The 16,395-nt window shown below is 42.5% G+C and overlaps 1 protein-coding gene across 1 annotated transcript in view; it reads right to left on the bottom strand.

The window, feature by feature from the left end:
• The window catches only part of Nbas (NBAS subunit of NRZ tethering complex), a 367,894-nt gene extending 358,677 nt beyond the window's left edge, over positions 1-9,217 (bottom strand). Inside the window, 5 exon segments of the mRNA XM_032907488.1 lie at positions 2,318-2,365; positions 2,672-2,749; positions 3,856-3,892; positions 5,403-5,457; positions 9,092-9,217. Coding sequence (XP_032763379.1) covers positions 2,318-2,365; positions 2,672-2,749; positions 3,856-3,892; positions 5,403-5,457; positions 9,092-9,205 — 332 coding nt within the window. The 5' untranslated portion in view covers positions 9,206-9,217.
• Between the last annotated feature and the right edge of the window lie 7,178 nt (positions 9,218-16,395).

Below are 16,395 nucleotides of genomic sequence, written 5' to 3'. Positions count from 1 at the left end.
ACTACCATCATTTCCTGGGTGGCTTGGAAGGACTCAGAAAGCCTCCCCACGTGAAGCCAGTGCCTGACAGAGAAAAGACCTTCCTATTCCTCCAAAGGCTCAGATAATCCAGTCCTGCTTAAATACATGGGAAGAAAAACTAATCAATGACCACCAGAAAACTAAGACCAATGTGATAGCAACAGAGTGGGCACTGTTGTAGTCAAGTGTAGAGAGCTGCGATGTGCCGCACCTCAAAGATGGCGCTGGTTTCCGCCTTCCACCCTCCCAACGGTGAGCGCTCCTTGCAGTAAACAAGTCCTTATTTGGCTATGTCTGCCTGGCCCACTAGCTTCCGCATGGTGACAGCCTATCTACATGACCCACGTGGCTTGCTAGGACTGGCCAATGCTAGCTATTTAAGTGTGGTGCAGGGCGTTCCCCAGGAAGAGAGAGTCAGGAGAGAGAGAGAGAGTCAGAAGAGATAGAGGTCAGAAGAGATAGAGGTCAGAAGATTGTATCAAGGTTCCTGAGTAAAACTGCTTGAAGAAGATCTCCTGTGGTCGTGTCTTCCTTGCTGATCGAGGTTGGGCGCGGCAGTCAAGAACAATGGAGCAGCGGAAAAACATTTCCATTAGTATCTAAGAATCTTTAAATCTCTTGCCTTAAGTTTCCTCTTGTTTGTATATGGTGTACATGCCTGTATGCATCCATATCCACATATGTTTAGGTGTACACATGTGCATGTGGAGATCCACAACTGACAAGTATCTTCCTTATCAGTCTCTACCTTATATGTTGCACAAGGGGCTCTTGTTCAAACCAGAGCTTGCATTTTCAGATGATATGGTTAACCAGTTTGCTGTGGAGATGCCATTTCTGCCTCCCACAGGAACTGGGATTCCAGGCAGAAGTCTATGACTATTCATTTTTTTCACATGGGTTCCAGGAATCCAAACTCCACTCCTCTAGATTGCACAGCAAGCAATTTATCTGCTCAGCCATCACCCAAGCCCCTCCACTTACATTTTGACAACCAATAGGAAGACTTTGCCTAAGAAAAGGGAGGCCCTCAGTATTAGAAATGGTATATATATATATATATTTTTTTGGGGTTTTTTTTTTTTTGGAGGGACCGAACCCAGGGCCTTGTGCTTCCTAGGCAAGCGCTCTACCACTGAGCTAAATCCCCAACCCGAAATGGTATATATTTAATGTGTTCATGCAAATTTCACAACATAGCAACTACTTCTGAGTTTTATTTTTTATTTACGTGTGTGCTGGAGTAAATTTATGTGCACAATGTGCATACAGACAGACAGAGGTCAGAAGGGGCATCAGAGTCCCTGGAACTGAAGTTACAGGAAGCAGTAAGCCACCAAGCAGGTCCTGGGAAAAGAACCCAGGTCCTCTATAGGAAGTACTGAGCCATGTGTCCAGCCCTTAGAGGTGTATTTTAGATGAGAACATAGCATCACTGAATGTTTTGACAGACACCAGACAGGCGTCCAGTACTCATGCCACCTTGGTCCTTCACAGACCTACTTCCAGTCAACACATCTGTGCTATCATAGCAAAGCTGTCCAGCTTTGCTTTACATCTCGAGACATCTTACAATGCTCTAAACGCTGGCCCACCAGTAACTAGTCAAACAAGTTACTTCCAGACTTCTGGAATATTATCTTCATTTACTTAAAAAAAAAATCATTACTCAGGAATAAGCAGAGTAAAAGGAAAAGCACAAAGATAAGCAAAGTACTTGTACTGGCTGGTTTTGTGTGTCAACTTGACACGAGCTGGAGGTATCACAGAGAAAAGAGCTTCCCTTGAAAAAAATGCCTCCAGGAGAACCAGCTGTAAGGCATTTTCTCAATTAGTGACCAAAGGTGGAGGGCCCAGCCCATTGTGGGTGGTGCCATCCCTGGGTTGGTAGTCCTGGGTTCTATAAGAAAGCAAGCTAAGCAAGCCAGGTGAAGCAACCCAGTAACATCCCTCCATGGCCTCTGCATCAGTTCCTGCTTCCTGCCCTGCTTGAGTTCCAGTCCTGACTTCCTTTGGTGATGAACAGCAATGTGGAAGTGTAAGCTGAATAAACCCTTTCCTCCCCAACTTGCTTCTTGGTCGTGATGTTTGTGCAGGAATAGAGACCCTGACGAAGACACTACTCTAAGGGAATATCATTTCTAAGTTAGTGATCAACATTTCACAAAATTAATTCAATATAAAAATTCCTTCAAATATACCACCTTGGAAAATTATTTTAAATCTTCTTACTTATGTTTAAGTAATGGTCTTTTTTGTGAAAAGACATCTTCCATATGGACATAGTAACCATTACCTGATCTCCACACACTGATCTTGAACAGCGGCCAGAAGTTTGCCATTGCTGAATGGAAGACAAGGGAAAGAGTCGTCAGCTTGGATGGAATTACTTCCCAATCGGTTCTTTAAAGTTTTGCTTTTATTATCTACCTTTTGACTAGACAATTAAATTAATATGCAGGTATAAAATCATAGAAATGACTTAATATAGCTTAAATTCCTATGTTCAAACAAAGGCCATATCTAACAAAGGGAATTTAATAAAAAATCAAGAATGAAAGCTACATGGAGTCCCAAATGTCGTGTCTGTGTTGAGATTTAGACAAAAATGCAGTTAGAAGAGTGTTAAGTGGATTTTACACATACTTACTTTGCGAGTACCAAATGCCAGTTTATCTGTTTATTGACCAAGCGAACCAGTCCGTCAGGAAGCAAAAACGGGGCAGGGCTGAAACCACAACAAATCATCTAGCTTAAAACTGAGCTATGAAAATCATATATAAGTAAGTAATAACTGTATCTATAGAGAGAGGGTTTGATATTAGGATATAAATTTTGAATATTAGTAAACCTAAATCCAAAAACCACTAATTTGATAATTGAAATCTTAATAAGGTGTTTGGACAACACCCCATGGTGTACTAACAGCCTATACAATAACCAACATACCAACATAGCCAATTTCCTCACTTGTCTCTTCCCTACTAAACCCTACATATTCAGAAATCACAACAAACATCCCACACATACATACTCACACGTGTGCACACATACACATACATACACATATGTGCACACACACAGACTAAAATAACTAAACTAAAAACTTTTAAAAAAAGAAGGAAAAAAACCACTGAGCAAGTAGCTCTATAGGAGAACAAAGGTCCCTATATTAGGATTATCTCATCTCTAGATTTATTAGATTTAAGGTTAGGAGAAAGCCACTACAAACATTGTTAAATGCAGGATTCTATCATTTTATTGAATTGCTTATGTTCCTGTACAAATAAAACTATTTGTACAAAATATAAATCAGGATATTAATTTGAACATTGCAGCAACTATATAAGCAATAACTGGAGAAGTCTGAAAAGCAAAACTTAAAACAGGTTTAAAACTGTTTCATATCATCACTCTTTTTAGAGCTGAAAATCAACACTATAGCTGACATTACGACACTCAAAGAATTAAAAAGCATGCACCAAGCAAAATCTGAAGACCTACCACAGTAACGCAACTACTGACCAGCGCTGATGTAACAATTAAAACGAAAATGCTCCTTAGCGTATACGACACAAGGATCCAATATAGGGGCATTTCCTAGGCAGACGAACACACATCAGAGGACTCAGGGGTCATCAGGAGATGGTCAGTACGAAGGGGACGGGAACTATCAAGCTTACTGAGGTATCTATGACCAGCTTACACGAAATCTTTGAAATGCTTATCTAAAAACCAGGTTTGCCTGAATGTCAACATCCCTACAGGAACTGGATATTCAAAGCCTTAAGTCATCAGAAGACAGTAATCTTTGTAAGAACTGAGAAGGCTCACCTGTACCAGATGTACTGACGCAAAAATAACAGATGATCTGGAATAAAAAGAAACGCTTGTCCTTTAACAGTTACTTGTAAACAACTTGTAAAATAAGACCAACTTAATATAGACAATAACTTTTACAAGATCGTATAATTATTTATATTAAAATCCAAGCTTATGTTGTTTGAAACATTTTTCAACTTCCCAACTACAAAATTTTAAAATGTTTTAGATGTTAAATCAAGCCATTACTAGAAACTAGAAGTCATAGTAAAATGCTCTTTAAAACAATACTATTTGTAAAAAAAAAAAATATGAATCAAGATATTAATTTGAACATTGTAGCAACTATATAAGCGATAACGGGAGAAGTCTGTGAAAAGCAAAATTTAAAACAGATTTAAAACTGTTTTATACTATCATTCTCTCACACTCTCCTCCTCCTCCTCCTCCCCTCCTCCTCCTCCTCCTCCTCCTCCTCCTCCTCCTCCTCTCTCTCTCTCTCTCTCTCTCTCTCTCTCTCTCTCTCTCTCACACACACACACACACACACACACACACACACATATACACTCACACTCCTGTGCACACAGCTAGGCATACAGTAAGGGAGAAAAGTCTGAAGAACATCACCTCTAGGTTGTAAAATAAAGAAAATTCTATTATAGTGCATGGACATTTATACTTTCCGATTTTTTCTACAATTATTTTGATCCATTATATTTTTCTAAATAATCCAAGATTTCATTTATGATTATGAAAACTAATATATTACAACTTACATAAAATCATAGCTAGTCACAAGTTTTCTACTTCTTTAAATTGAATTTTCTTTTCTCTTCATAAGGAACTCAGACGCAACATGAGGATGAAATTTCAGGCCAGAAAGGCAGGCAGTCACATATCCAAAGATACTGTGAACAAGTCTCCACATATAAACATTCCACGTGAGGGCTGAAGAGAGGCCTCAGTGCTTATGCTGCTCTTGCAGAGGACCTGGGTTCAGTTCCCAGCATACACACAGTGGTCACCACCACCTCTAAACTCCAGCTCCAGGGGACTCTGCATCCTTTCACACCTCCTTGGGTTCCTACACACACTTGGTACACACACATATACTCAGGCACACACATAAAAAATGTAATAAATAAATATAAAACAACATGACTTGTCAGCCTAGAAGAACTATATTAATCTGTTAATTAATATTATAAAGCACTCATGGCTCAAAAAGGCTTACACCAGGCTTACACATCACCATCCCATGTACAACAACACATCTTTAATGGCTATGTCTAGGCTAGAGTTTAGCTCTAGGCTGAACTAAAGATAGGTGAGAATGAGAATATATATACATTCATATATACATACATACATCTATAGAAATAAGTACATATGAAATTAAAATCAAACAGCATGCATGCTAGCTCTCTTCATCAGGTTCTTTACCATAATACTAAGGAGCACACTTTTAAGTCTCTAGGCCAAAACTGCATAGTTGTGAAAGGAGAAAAACCTGTCCACTAACTATATATAATACATAAAACACAAAGCATCTTTACCTTTGATTGCTTTTGTGATGATGAATGATGCACCATGCTTTCGGTTGCCTCTGGGCTAAAATCAAAAAAAGAAAAACCTTACAGTTGAGAATTTTATAATACTTGAAACATTTAGATTTACACTTTTCTACTTATATCCAGAGAATTGAATTCCAGTACCAGTATTTTAAAACTTCTTACAGAACCCTATTAAAAAATGGGGTACAGAGCTAAACAAAGAATTATCAGCTGAGGAATATCAATTGGCTGAGAAGCACCTAAAGAAATGTTCAACATCCTTAGTCATCAACTCTGAGATTCCACCTCACACCAGTCAGAATGGCTAAGATAAAAAACCTCAGGTGACAGCAGATGCTGGCAAGGATGTGGAGAAAGAGGAACATTCCTCCATTGTTGGTGGGATTGCAAACTGGTACAACCACTCTGGAAATCTGTCTGGCAGTTCCTCAGAAAATTGGACATAGTACTACCTCAGGACCCAGCTATACCTCTTCTGGGCATATACCCAAATGATGCTCCAACATACAACAAAGACACATGCTCCACTATGTTCATAGCCAGAAGCTGGAGAGAACCCAGATGCCCTTCAACAGAAGAATGGATTCAGAACATGTGGTATATCTACACAATGGAATATTACTCAGCCATCAAAAACAATGACTTCATTAAATTCATAGGCAAATGGAATGAACTAGAAAAAAATCATCCTGAGTGAAGTAACCTAGTCACACACATGGTATGCACTCATTGATAAGTGGATATTAGCCCAAAAGCTCAAATACCCAAGATGAAATCCACAGACCACATGAAGCTCAAGAAGGATGACCAAAATGTGGATGCTTCCACTCCTTAAAAGGGGGAACAATGCCTGTCTGAATGCTGCCATGCTCAAAAAAAAGGGGGGGGGGTTGGGGATTTAGCTCAGTGGTAGAGCATTTGCCTAGAAAGCGCAAGGCCCTGGGTTCAGTCCTCAGCTCCAGGGGAAAAAAAGGGGGGGGGGGACAAAAATATCCATAGGAGGGGATATGGAGGCAAAGTTTAGAACAGAGACCGAAGGAACGGCCATTCAAAGCCTGCTCCATATGTGGCCCATATATATACAGCCACCAAAACTAGATAAGATTAACGAAGCTAGAAAATGCATGTGGAAAGGGACTGGATATAGATCTCTCCTGAGAGACACAACCAGAGCATGTCAAATACAGAGGCAAACACTAGCAGCAAACCACTGAATTGAGAATGGGACCCCTGTTGGAGGAATTAGAGAAAGGGTTGAAAGAGCTGAAGGGGCTTGCAACCCCATAAAAACAACAATGCTAACCAACCAGAGCTTCCAGGGACTAAATCACTACCCAAAGACTATACATGGAATGACCCTGGGCTCCAACTGCATATGTAGCAGAGAATAGACTAGTAAGGGCACTAGTGGAAGGGGAAGCCCTTGTTCCTGCCAAGGTTGGACCCCCCAGTGCAGGGGAATGTCATGGGGGTTGTAAAGGGGCGATGGATGGGGGGAACATCCTTATGGGGAAGGGGAATAGGAGGCTTATGGACAGGAAACCGGGAAAGGGAATAACATTTGAAATGTAAATAACGAAATAAATCCAATTAAAAAAAAAAAAACTTCTTACAGATTGAAATAACATCACCTGGACTGTGTGTAGAAGCAGTAAGAGTGAGAATTATGTTTATAGATACGTAAAGAACCCCAAGGTGAGGTTAGAAACTGTTTCCAAATCAAAGCACTAATAATAAAAAGACAAGGAAACACAGGGGCAGGGCTGAGCTGTGTCTAAATGGTAGAGAAGTTGCCTGTGATGTTCAGGAGCCTGGGTTTGAACAAAGACTACTAAATGCCCACTCGATTCAATCTATTTCCATAGGTCCCAGAAACCTAAAACAGATTTCACTCAGAGGAAAAGTGATTATCTATTGTGTATCCAGGGAGACAGGGTTATGAACGAAACACAGATATGTAACTACTACATTAATTAATTTGATTCCATAAACATAAACTGAATGCCACTGTCTGTAGAATAAAGAATAACAAATACTCCATATAGTAAGATGCTTTAAAGTACTACCAAAAATAAAATGAATAAAGACATCGGTAAAAACAGATGTGTTATTCCCTAAGATGCTCACTTAACAAACATGAAGGGATCGTCAGGGAACAATCTGGCACAGTAGAGGGATATAAAAGTGAGTCAGAGGCAGAGCTTATAGGTCAACAGGCATAGGAAATGGATGCAGAGATCAATAATGAAGAGGGATGAGAAAAGGCAAAGTACAATGAGCTTTCATGGTTTTTAAGCCACTGTACAGTGCTAAGCATTCTGAAACATTATTACAGACATTTCAGAAATGTTAGATATCTTTACCACATTCTGAGACATTATTACAGACATTTCAGAAATGTTAGATATCTTTACCACATTCTGAGACATTATTACAGACATTTCAGAAATGTTAGATATCTTTACCCAACTTAAAGGCAGCAGCAACAGCCTCTTAATTTCATAATCTACAAAATGTCCTTATCACTCACTAGAAACCGAAACCAGTAACAACATACACAGATTTCTTCCTTTACAAGACCTAATTCAAGGCAAGCAGAATAAATACCGAAAAAAAGATAGTAAAGGAGCTCAGTGAGGCAGATTCAGGAATCTTTAATAAAGGTCCTTTTTAACCGTGCTGCTTCCCCTAATACACTGGCAGGCCAGGCACTTGGTTCCGAGTATGTCAAGCAAACTGCCCTGAGACTCTTGGTTTTCACCCTATGACTCGAAAGCTCTCCCTAGGAAACTAGTAACTCCAGGGTCCATAAGTTGGCAAACACCCTAACTTTGTCTCCAGCAGAACAGGAGAACAGCAGCTTCTTTCTCTTCATTCCCTTGGCATTTTACTCAGACAGCACTTCCAACTTGGAAATGAGAAACGTTCACTGGACTGGTTGTCTCTCCTCTACATTGTAAGTTCCATAAAAACACTCGTCTCTGAATGCCCAGCAGCCTGTACAATTTCTGGGGCCAGGGTGTACACACACACACACACACACACACACACACACACACACACACACACACACACACACACACACACACACACACAGAGAGAGAGAGAGAGAGAGAGAGACAGAGAGAGAGAGAGAGAGAGAGAGAGAGAGAGAGAGAGAGAGAGAGAGAGAGAGAGAGAGAGAGAGAGAGAGAGAGAGACAGAGAGAGAGAGAGAGAGAGAGAGAGACTCAGAGACACAGAAACACAGAGAGACAGACAGAGACACAGAGAGAGACAGAGACAGATACACACACACTAGTAAATGCCTATTACTGAGATTTTTAAGAGACAGTAGAGTCAGGCGAAATCCTCCCGCCACAGGTAACAAGATTACAAGGAAAGTCCGGATATGACCAGGACTTCTTTCCTTTAACGAAGAAGAGTGACACTGACCTACCGAAAGTGTGACAGCCTGAGTGGGGATACACAGCCGAATTCGGGGCCAAGGCTGACTACACAGACACCCTTCAGCGAGCCCCAGACCCAGCACCCCGGCCGTTGCCAGGAGACAACACAGATGCCATCCCCGCTCCGCTTGCACTGCGTGGCACCGCGACGTGGCTCTACTCGCCTCGCGCCCGCGCCCGGGCCCGCGCCATGCCTACAGTCTTAAAAGAGAGCCAGGCTCACCTGCACTTCTGTCTCGGGTGGCCACTCGGTGTTGACTAGCAAGTCATAGAGAATCGTCTCCTCCTCGTCTGCAGAGCCGGGACTCAAAGTCGGCGCCGACTCGGGGGCCGCCATGTTGGCCTGAAACAGAGTGGTGGAGGGAGGGGCACTACGGCACCTCGCGCGGATCAAACTTTGCTGGACGCGGACGCTGGCGATTAGCAGAGAGTAAAATTAATTGATTGACTGCTAAAAGGGAATGCTAAACTTGACAGTTAGTTCTATGGTTATAAGAACGACCGTGTCCTGTCTGATATTCGTTTTGGACCCTGGTCCATTCTTTGCTTATTTGTGCCTGAAATGAGTCAGGTCACTGAACTTTTCTTACCCAGACAGCTTCTACAAAATTAAGGTGCAAATCCTCCCCGATGCCCAGAGAACAGGTATGTGCCATCGGGACCAGACGTGGGTCTTCAACTATAGGTACAAACTGGGTCCACTGGAGGTCAGCAGAGAATGTTCCAGTTAGAGAGGAATGTGGTGCACGAAGACACAGAAAGATTACGTTGCAATAACAGACAGGGTGACTAGAGAGAGGTCAAGAGGAGGACAGGTATGGAGGACAATAAAGATAGGACAGCTTGAGGATTCCCTAGAGGGGAAACTTACCTCATTTGCTTGCTCGTTCATTCATTCATTCAACATATGCCTGTTTTTGGAAGGCCCTTTACTGTAAGCAGAGGCAATTATGGCCTGCATGACCACATTGTTGGATTGAGAAGAAACTCAATTTCACAAGACACCTTTCAGAAATTATCCCGTAGAATAACGATCTCAGTGCATTAGGCAATGGTATAATCAAAAGGCACAACTAGAGAGTGTCCAATGGTTCCCATGTCTCTCCACGTGTATCTTCACCTTGTACTCTCACAGGTAAACTTTGTACACACACACACACACACACACACACACACACACCATTCGACCTTGCTGTTTCTAAGACAACAGACACACATAAACATCGGGAAGTGTGACATGGATGTTCTTTGTACACAGAGGCTCTACCCAATGTGGATGTGGCTCTGCTGTGCTCTCTCACCTCCTTCAAGGTTTTGTTTAAATGCCACCTTCCTGCCAAACTCCACCCTGCTTGCTCACGTCTAAGTTCGCAATCACTTTTTTCCTCTCCAGCTTCCCAGCCCTCACCATGCCCCCTCAGGTTGTCTGTTTGTTTGTTTAACACAACATTTGTCATCATTGGGTATGCTTTTGATGTATAATTTACTTTACTTATGTACAGTCTGTCCTCATCCTCCAAGATGTAAACTCTAGCTCAGAAGAGTCTTGTATAATAGATTCATTTCACAGCTGCACTGAGTCCCCAGTGTTTATGACAATACCGAGAACAGAGCAGGAGACAAAATATATACTTCTGAAAGGCTAGAGAGATGGCTTGGCCTTTAAGAGCACTGACTATCCTTCCTGAGAACCACTGTCTTAGTTAGGGTTTTACTCCTGTGAACAGACACCAGGACCAAGGCAACCCTTATAAGGATAACATTTAACTGGGGCTGGATTACAGTATCAGAGGTTCAGTCCATTATCATCAAGGCAGGAGCATGGCAGCATCCAGACAGGCATGGTGCAGGAAGAGATAAGAGTGCTACATCTTCATCTGAAGGCTGCTAGAAGACCGGCTTCCAGACAGCTAGGAGGATGGTCTTAAAGACTACACCCACAGTGACAAACTTCTTCCAACAGGACCATACCTACTCCAACAAGGCCACACCTTCTAATAGTGCTACTTCCTGGGCCAAGCATGATGTAGTGGTTGTCAAACCACCACAACCATGATTCAATTCCCAGCACCCACATGGCAGCTCACACCTGTCTGTAACTCCTGGATCTGACACCCTCAGACAGACCTATGTACAGGTAAAACACCAATACACATAAAAATAATGTGCATTGTGTGTTGAACAAATAAAGAATTTTCAAAAGCAATGTTTCAAACAAACTTGGTGTGTTGCTCCTGCAAGCTTAAAACTCCTGGTTACAAGCAAACCTCTTGCATCTGTCTTTTGAGTAGTTCTCACTACACAAAGATTTTTCAAATCATTTATTTCTACACCCTGGGAGTCTTTCTTTCACAGCAGCAATGTCTTTTCATCAAGCTTCCAACTGCAAACCCCAGCATTTCCTCTTCCTACTTCACACAGCGTAACAAGTCACAGAGATGCAAAGAGCATCTCTCACCTGGCACACCATAGACTACAAAGGGGTAGGAATACTGGGTAGGGGAAATGGTAGGGTTCCCACTGGGGTTATACAGTACCTCAGAACAGCACCCACCTTCAACTATAAACCAACTTTCTTTGCCTAATCTCTTCCCTGTCTTTCCTTTCAGCAGACATGGGGGTTGCTTCCGCTCCTTCCGTTGCTTTCCCTGTCATCCGATCATACTGCCACAAAGAATGAAGAATGTTTTCTTGAGCTTGAGAGGTGAATCTCCATTCACAGATGGAAACCTTAAACTTACAAAATTCCATCACAACAAGCCAAAATGTATCCAGTGTTTGAGCCAGACAGAGTGGCTCATACCTGTGATCCTAGCACTTGGGAGACTGAGACAGGAGGATGCCCCTAAGTTCAAAACCAGCCTGAGCTAGATAGAGAGTCTTTAAACAACAAACGAACATGGTTCCTAAGATCCATCTCTTCTTCTCCTCATAGGGCAGAGATTTGAATGGAAAATTAAATGCTGTAAGTAAAGCATTCCCATGGTTGAAGGAGTAAATGAACACTTGGGAATGACCAGGAGTACTGTACTGTACTGACATGTAGAATTGGATTGCTATCAGCCTACTCTGTTGGAGGAAGAAAAATATGATATGTAAGAGTTTGATTGCTGTGTGCTTCTGCAGCCATCTAATCTATATCATTGTGCAGCTGAAAGTCTACCTTCTATGGTCCAAATATGTCTTCTCTCCAAACTTGTACGTTAAAACATTCTGAAATGGAGTGTTATAAAGATGTAAGGTTCAGGAAAGAGGATTAAGGTAGAGAGAGGCTCAATAGAGAAAGTGTTTGTGGGACAAGCTTAAGGACCTGTCTCAGAACAAACATAAAATACAAAGCAGGAAATGGTTGCACAGAAGACAGAGATGAGGAGCTGGCGGGGATTTACTGCCTGCGACCGTAGGTCTAGCTTCATGGAGAAATTCTGCCTCAAGAGAATAAGGCAGAGAGTAACATAGTAAGACATCAAGCGTGGCCCTCTGCCTCCATGTGTATGTATCACACACACACACACACACACACACACACAGAGAGAGAGAGAGAGAGAGAGAGAGAGAGAGAGAGAGAGAGAGAACATACATACAAAACAATTGACAGAATTTTTCATCCTTTCTACTATGCAAGGACACAGGAAGAAAGTGCAATTTATGTGGAATAGACTTCTCATTATATGCCAAATTGTGTGCTTTGATCTTGGGATGTTGAATTTCTTAGCTTCAAGGACCGTCGGTAATTAATTTCTCTTGTTTAGAAAATAGTCAGTTTTAGAAATTTTTATTGAAGCAGCCCAAGAGACAAAAGGGTACGCCTATAACTCAGAGACACTTTAAGTCATAAATAAATCATTTTAAAAGAAAGATTATTGCAGATACTAAACATGAGTTGTAACTGTGAAAAACTTGAGGAAATAAGAGAAACTAAGACAGTTACACAACAAGGCATCATCGTCACAACTGCAGTTGGGTATGTCTGCTCCTCCTGCCCCCCCCTGCCCCTGCCCCCTGCCCCTGCCCCTGCCCCTGCCCCTGCCCCTGCCCCCGCCCCCCCCTGCCCCTGCTCCCCCTGCCCCTGCCCCTGCCCCTGCCCCTGCCCCTGCCCCTGCCCCTCCCCTCCTCCTCCTCCTGCTCCTCCCTGCTCCTGTCTCCCCTCTCCTGCTCCTGCTCCTCCCTCCTCCTCCCCTCCCCTCCTCCTCCTGCTCCTCCTGCTCCCCTGCTCCCCCTGCTCCCCTGCTCCCCTGCCCTCCTCCTCCCCCTCCTCCTCCTCCTGCTCCCTCCTCCTCCTCCTCCTCGTCCCTTCCCTCCCTCCTCCGCCTTCCCCTGCTCCTTCTCCCCCCCCCTCCCTCCTGCTCCTCCTCTCCTGCTCTCCTGCTCCTGCTCCTGCTGCCGCTCCTCCTGCTCCTGCTCCTGCTCCTGCTCTCCTGCTCCCCTGCTCCCCTGCTCCCCTGACCCTCCTCCTGACCTCCTCCTCCTCCTCCTCCTCCCTCCTCCCTCCTCCTCCTCCTCCCTCCCCTCCTGCTCCTTCTGCCCCTGCCCCTGCTCCACTCCATGCTGGTACACAGATACACAGGAAGAAGCTCTGCATCCATGTGATCCAACCAAACTCACACACTGGCAATGGCACAAGTTATTGAGAAGGCACAGTGGCATGCTCATTTGCACAGCAGTGATCTTACCCTTACATAAGCTTTTGATGGGGGAAAGGAAGTAAAATGAGATAGGAATAGGAATGTTTACCCACATCCTTCTATCCTAACCACATATCAAGTATCTCAAATCAACTGAAATGTGATTAGAATTTACTTTGCTAATGGCCATACACATTTACACCTTATAATCAGACAGAAATTGCTTAACAATGTCTCAGGAAATGAATAATTTTCATCTCTTAGTTCTTTCACGTCAAGCTATCATTAAGTGATAGATTCGTTTCGTATGAGCTCAGCCTTTAGTCCCTATCAGCTAAAAGGCCCATTAAGTTAAAAGCATTAATGAGTCAGCATTTAACCCATTTATGCTTCTGATTGTTAGAGACCAAAGAGATTGGTTTGTCACATGCAGTGCCTTCCATTTTAAATTTGAAATCGTGTAATAAAACTGAATTAAGGTGTTTAAATCTTGCCCATCATAGGTGCCATGCATTTCTACCTGGTTGGATGGTGCACAAGTGGTTTATGAAGAATATAAATTTTAATCATCATAATAAAAGCATGCTGAGAGTCATCCATGACATTCTTTTTTTCCCAAAGGCCTAAAGATCCCAGTCAATCCCTCCATAGATATTATAAGACTGCCATAAAATCTCTTGGCAGCCAAAATAATATCATAAAGTTCGGGCATAATTTGAGCCAAGAAGAAATCCCCAACCACTTACTTGAAGCTTGTTTACTCTAATCCAATATGCTGTCAAACAGGTCATTTCTTCCTCCATTTCTGTCACTCAGAAATTAAATGGAATGCCCATTGGAGAATAGGCCGTCCCAGAGCTACATGCAATGACAGGGGCATCCATTAATCTGGGCTGGTCAATGATGCTTCCACACTGACTGGTGGCTGTCATTGGCTATAGGTACATAGGTAGTTAAACGTGCTTTAAAGAATTATCTCACTCTTGAAGTCTCTCCTGGGATGGACAGACTGACACTTGGTAGTACACTCACAGATGTGGAAATCAACGCAGATAGAATTCCAAGATCACAACAGAGCAAATCCCACACATGGTTCTCCAGGTGTGAGGGGGGGGTTGTTTCGTTTTTTGGTTTTTTTTTTAATTGTGGGCTGGCACATCACAGAGAATGCACAGTAAAACTTACTAAACTTGTGCTCACATGGTGGAGAGATGGAGTGTACCATTATGGATTGCCAGACGTAAGTGTAAAAAAGCAGACATAAAATGTATATGTAAAATAACAGCTGTTGATGTATAAATGGGAACAGCTTTTTTACAATTCTGTTTCAGAACAAAGGCAAATGAAGTGTCTCAAAAATAAAATGTGTTAGTGGCTACAATGAAGGACAAAGGAATGGAAGGATGTGTGTGTGTGTGTGTGTGTGTGTGTGTGTATACAAAAGTGTGTGAAATATTAAAGATAGGATCTTGGTGTGAATATGAGTGTCCATCATAAAACTCTTTCAACTTTGTTATATATGAATATATATAACGAAGGGAGGATGAGTCTGCTGAATGGCTAGTATAATGGTCTTCTTGGGCCTAAAGGGATGTTACAGGTATTAAGTAACTTCATATCTGATGAAAAAATTAACAGTCATCCCAAGGGGGGGCCTCCACTCTCTTGCTGCCTCTCCTCCACCTCCATCAGACTCCTGATCATACAGTAAGCTTCCCTTCCCTCACCCACCTTCCCTGCTCTCTGAGCCCTCTGAACCAAACAAAGCTGTCCTGAACAACCTGCCATCCCGGGAGGACCTCCATTCTCCTGCCACCTCTCTACCCACCTGAAGCTAAGCTAAGACTCCTAAATCATACAGAACTGCAGATCCAGAACGATACAGACTAAAAATACCTGTCAGAGGCCTGCCATCAGGACTATCAAGGTTCACCCCCTCCCAATACATACTACAATGAGAACATCCAGGGACCAAAATCAAGGGTTAAAGGCCCTTGGAAAAATCACAATCAGCAAGAGGCAGGGCAAAATGACACCTCCAAGGCACAGCTACCCCACTACAGCAAGCACTGGGTAACCCAAGACAACAGAAACACAAGAAAATGGCCTTGAATCCACTAGTATAAAGATGAGAGAGGAAACAAATAAATCCCTTAAAGACATACAGGAAAATACAATTAAACAGGCAAACGAAATAAATAAAACTGTGCAAAATTTGAAAGTGTAAATAGAAGCAATAAAGAAAACACAAACTGAGAAAATCCTGGAGATGGAAAACCTAGGGAAGAGAACAGGAACAATGGATGCAAGCATCATCAACAGAGCCCAAGAGATGGAAGAAGGAATCTCAGGCGTAAAAGACATAATAGAAAAAATTGATTAGTTGTAAGCGAAGGGTGTTGGGTGTACCTGGAAGAGAATGGGGGACAAGAGACACGAAGAAGGATGCCAAGACAAGAGTCTGATCAAGGCGATAATTTTATTTTTCCCCAAGGCTGAATTTATACTATAACGTGGGTAACAGAGGGAGGGGGGAAGTATGAAACATTTACGCAGGCCAAGGACACAGTATTGGTGTGGTCAGGGAATGACTGATGTTGACAGGATGTCAGAAAGGTCACAGGTTTGTCATATCTATTAGTCAGCAGGATGTTGGTTTTTCAGAAAGGTTACAGGTCATCACATTGGGTATCTTGACGTATCATTATTCATTTTGACCACCAGATTTGTATTAGTCTTCTGCAGCTGGCTGGGGATTTTCCATGAACCCAGTCATACTTAATTCTAACCATAATTATAACATTAATAATGAAGGGTTTCAAGGGCATTGCTCCCAACAATTAGTTAAAGAAAATGTTAAAGCTAAAAAATTTCTAACATAAAACGTGCAAGAAATCTGGGA

This window comes from Rattus rattus, chromosome 7, assembly GCF_011064425.1.
Source record: "Rattus rattus isolate New Zealand chromosome 7, Rrattus_CSIRO_v1, whole genome shotgun sequence".
NCBI lineage: Eukaryota > Metazoa > Chordata > Mammalia > Rodentia > Muridae > Rattus > Rattus rattus.
Note: the sequence above shows the minus strand (reverse complement) of the source record. Positions and strands in the feature narration are given on the sequence as shown.